At 56.5% G+C, this 3,695-nt stretch overlaps 1 protein-coding gene across 1 annotated transcript; it reads left to right on the top strand.

The window, feature by feature from the left end:
• The first annotated feature begins 1,610 nt into the window (after window positions 1–1,610).
• Window positions 1,611–3,284, top strand: Neurog1 (neurogenin 1). Its single transcript, XM_036186967.1, has one exon. The coding sequence runs from the start codon at window positions 1,879–1,881 to the stop codon at window positions 2,596–2,598; it is 720 nt and encodes a 239-aa protein (XP_036042860.1). The 5' UTR covers window positions 1,611–1,878; the 3' UTR covers window positions 2,599–3,284.
• Window positions 3,285–3,695: the final 411 nt, after the last annotated feature.

Genomic DNA, 3,695 nt, shown 5'->3' with positions numbered 1-3,695 from the left:
GGCTATTGTTGCTTGCAGGACTCCCAGTAGCCCTTAGGCTCCTGAGATGCCCCAGGTTCTCAACAAGTACCCTTTCTCATATAATCTGGCTACAGCCACTTCCTTCTCACAGAATTCCTCAAGCCCTTATCTATAACTGTGTTCTAGCCTTTTGCATTGGTTGCATCTACATTGGCTGTTGCAGAGAGAAGGAGCCATGGGGTAAGGGCTGCCCAGCCAGCAAAGAGGCCATGCCTTCTCCACCGAGGTGCTGGTGTCCCAGGCAGGGTGTCTTTGAGGACAGTAGGCCAGGAACACGGCCTGTGAGGCCACTACTCAGATATCAGGAAGGAGGAGGAGGCCCTTCAGAGTGTTACTTTTGTTTTTAATACCTGACACCACAATCCAGGGCTGTTCCTTAGTGAATGTTTCCTCTCAAGCGCAGTTGAGAGGCTGCCTGGGCCTCTATTGCTCTCTGGCAAACAGGAAACCTGACCTGTAGAACGGGGACCCTGGGTTGGAATAGGCAAGTTTATAGCCAAATGTGCAGAATGTGTGGGGATGGAATTATACTGTGTGCTTGCTGCATTCTGTGGGACAGCTCTCTCCTGCCCAGAAGCTAAGTCCCTTAGCCAGCTGGTACTGGTGTGGGCTGGCACAAATCCAAAACATGAGGAACAAGAGGATTCTTGGAAATGGAGAGAGCAAGGTTTCCGGAGAAGAGGAGAGGCACACCCCTGTTACTTAGTGAGTCTTTTGAGGGGGGAGGATGCACGGGATGGGGTGAGGGTGGGAGGGGAGTGGGTCCATCAAGGACTAGCCCAGCCTGGGAACGAACATACTGGACCTTTACTTTAGCTCTGCTTCCCGTCTTGCACTTTTCTTCACTAACTTTGGCAGAGCAGGGACACCTGTCTCCCCTCCCTGAGCCTTGTGGCTTTTTGCGGGTCCTCTCTAGCGTCTGTTTGGACACAGTCACTCAGAGGGAGCTGCTCACCGCAACCCAACCCGCAGGGTTTAAAAAGTGCCAGGACCAGGGACCTACTTAATGGTCTAACATCATCGTCCAACGCTACACTCGCGTCACTTCGTTTAAATAAAGGTGTGACGTGTGACGGCTGGGAGAGGGGAAACTACTAGCTCAAATTCACGCGAGCCCTCAACAACAGGAGAAGGGATGCGAACCCAGACTCCAGCCTCAACCCAGTTCTCCAACACCGGCGCGGCGCAGCTCACACTTTCTGCCAGGGCCCCGCCTCCCATCCCACCCCGGCTACGAGCGCCAGCGCTGCACTGGGAGGAGCGTGCCTCGGCCGGCCGCTAATCGCCCCCGGCCCCCGCCGGGGTTTCCCTGCCAGGGACGCCCGGGCCCCCCTCGCTTGATCTGGCTCCCGAAGCAGGCAGGGCCACCGATTGGCCCTCAGTAATTACGGGCACGCTCCAGGAGGGGGGCTGGGCGAGGGGCGGCCTCCAGCGAGCATAAATTATGCAAATAGCCGGCGCCGCACGGGGCTGACCTGCCGCCTCACTCCATTCACCCGCGCCGCCTCGGGGGCGGAGGTGGCCAGGGAGGGGGGCGTCTATTGTTGCGCGCCGTACTTAAGGGGTCCTGAGGCCGGTCGTGTGCCACACTCGGTGCTCACACGAGCTGATCTGATCGCCGGCGACATCACTCGGGAGACCAGTCGGGCGCGTGGCCCCTGCAGGCGAGGCTAGGAGGCCAAGCCCATTTCTCCCGGAGTCCCTGCCGTCTTCCCAGGCCCTCCCGCCTGCAGCAGGCACAGACTAGCCCCCCGGGTCGTACCGAAAGTAAGTGCGCCTCGACGGCTGTGCCCTCGGCTCACACTCAAGCCCTCTAAACTTCCTCCTGTTCGTCTGTCGGTCCTGCGCACTGCCAGGATGCCTGCCCCTTTGGAGACCTGTCTCTCCGACCTCGACCGTGCCAGCAGCAACAGCAGCAGCGACCTGTCCAGCTTCCTTACCGACGAAGAAGACTGTGCCAGGCTCCAGCCCCTAGCCTCAACCTCGGGGCTGTCCGTGCCGGGCCGCAGGAGTGTGCCCACCAGTGTTCCCAGTGCTCCAGACGAAGAGCAAGAACGCCGGCGCCGGCGAGGTCGCGCGCGGGTGCGGTCCGAGGCACTACTGCACTCCCTGAGAAGGAGCCGTCGGGTCAAGGCCAACGATCGCGAGCGCAACCGCATGCACAACCTCAACGCAGCTCTGGACGCACTGCGCAGTGTGCTGCCCTCGTTCCCCGACGACACTAAGCTCACCAAGATTGAGACGCTGCGCTTCGCCTACAACTACATCTGGGCCCTGGCTGAGACACTGCGCCTGGCAGATCAAGGGCTCCCCGGGGGCGGTGCCCGGGAGCGCCTCCTGCCTCCACAGTGTGGCCCCTGCCTGCCTGGGCCCCCGAGTCCCACCAGCGACGCGGAGTCCTGGGGGTCAGGAGCCGCTGCATCCCCCTGCGCCACTGTAGCGTCGCCACTCTCTGACCCCAGTAGTCCCTCAGCCTCAGAAGACTTCACCTATGGTCCCGGCGACCCCCTTTTCTCCTTCCCTGGCCTGCCCAAAGACCTACTCCACACAACGCCCTGTTTCATCCCTTACCACTAGGCAACGGTATTACCTTCTTCCTCCCCCAGTCAATAAGCAATATGTGGGGAACTGGCTGAGGCCTCAGGGACCACCCTCAGGACCACCCTCACCCCTCCCAGGTGGCTACTGGGAACTTAAAAGAGTGGGAGATACCTGACTACTTGTTAGGTCGCTGCACCCTGGCTGAGGAGGCCCCCTTGGTCTCCAGCCCCCAGCACGGGCCCCTCCTGCCCGCCCTCAGACGGCCCTTCATTTTGCACTTTCTGAACTCCACAAAACCTCCTTTGTGACTGGCTCAGAACTGACCCCAGCCACCACTTCAGTGTGATTTGGAAAAGGGACAGATGAGCCCCTGAAGACGAGGTGAAAAGTCAATTTTACAATTTGTAGAACTCTAATGAAGAAAAACGAGCATGAAAATTCGGTTTGAGCCGGCTGACAATACAATGAAAAGGCTTAAAAAGGAGACACAAGGAGTGGGCTTCATGCATTATGGATCCCGACCCCCACCACTGCGGGCTTGCTCCAGCAAGAACCTGAGCACTTGCATAGCTATTCAGGCTCTGGGCAGGAGGGTACTCTAATTTATTCAGGATGCTTCATTCATATGAAAATGTATTTTTGTACATAAAGAGTTTATTCTATTATTATGAGCTATCAAAGTTTACATTTTTGTACTGCAGATGCTTCGTGTAAATAAAAAATAAGAAAACAATAAGTCGCTAGCTTCTTTGCCTAATATTAGTGTCTCTGGGGCTTTTTTTCCCCTTCCCCTTGGCGGCTCCACCTGTAAAGTGAAACATTATCCCACTGTCTCCAAACCCTCCAGTCCTATTTCAAAAACAACTTAAAAATAAAAACGCACCTGACTTCCACCAAGACTGAGACAGATTAGGGCATTTGAGCCATCATTTCTTTTCACCTTGTAAACAAGGGGGATCTTTCAGGCACCCCATAAGCCAATTAAGACTTTTAGTAGGGAATTAGCCCCGGGTCTGCAGCTACCTGTAGAGGTAGGGGCCAAGGGAGTCTTTTGAGGAACTCCACATCAGCTGGCTCTGTGTTTCAAAGGGAGGGGATTAAAAAGATCAATACAGTGTGGTCACTGGCTAGGA

The sequence above is a fragment of the Onychomys torridus genome, chromosome 5, assembly GCF_903995425.1.
Source record: "Onychomys torridus chromosome 5, mOncTor1.1, whole genome shotgun sequence".
Taxonomy (NCBI): Eukaryota; Metazoa; Chordata; class Mammalia; order Rodentia; family Cricetidae; genus Onychomys; species Onychomys torridus.
This window is presented reverse-complemented; position numbering and strand designations above follow the sequence as displayed.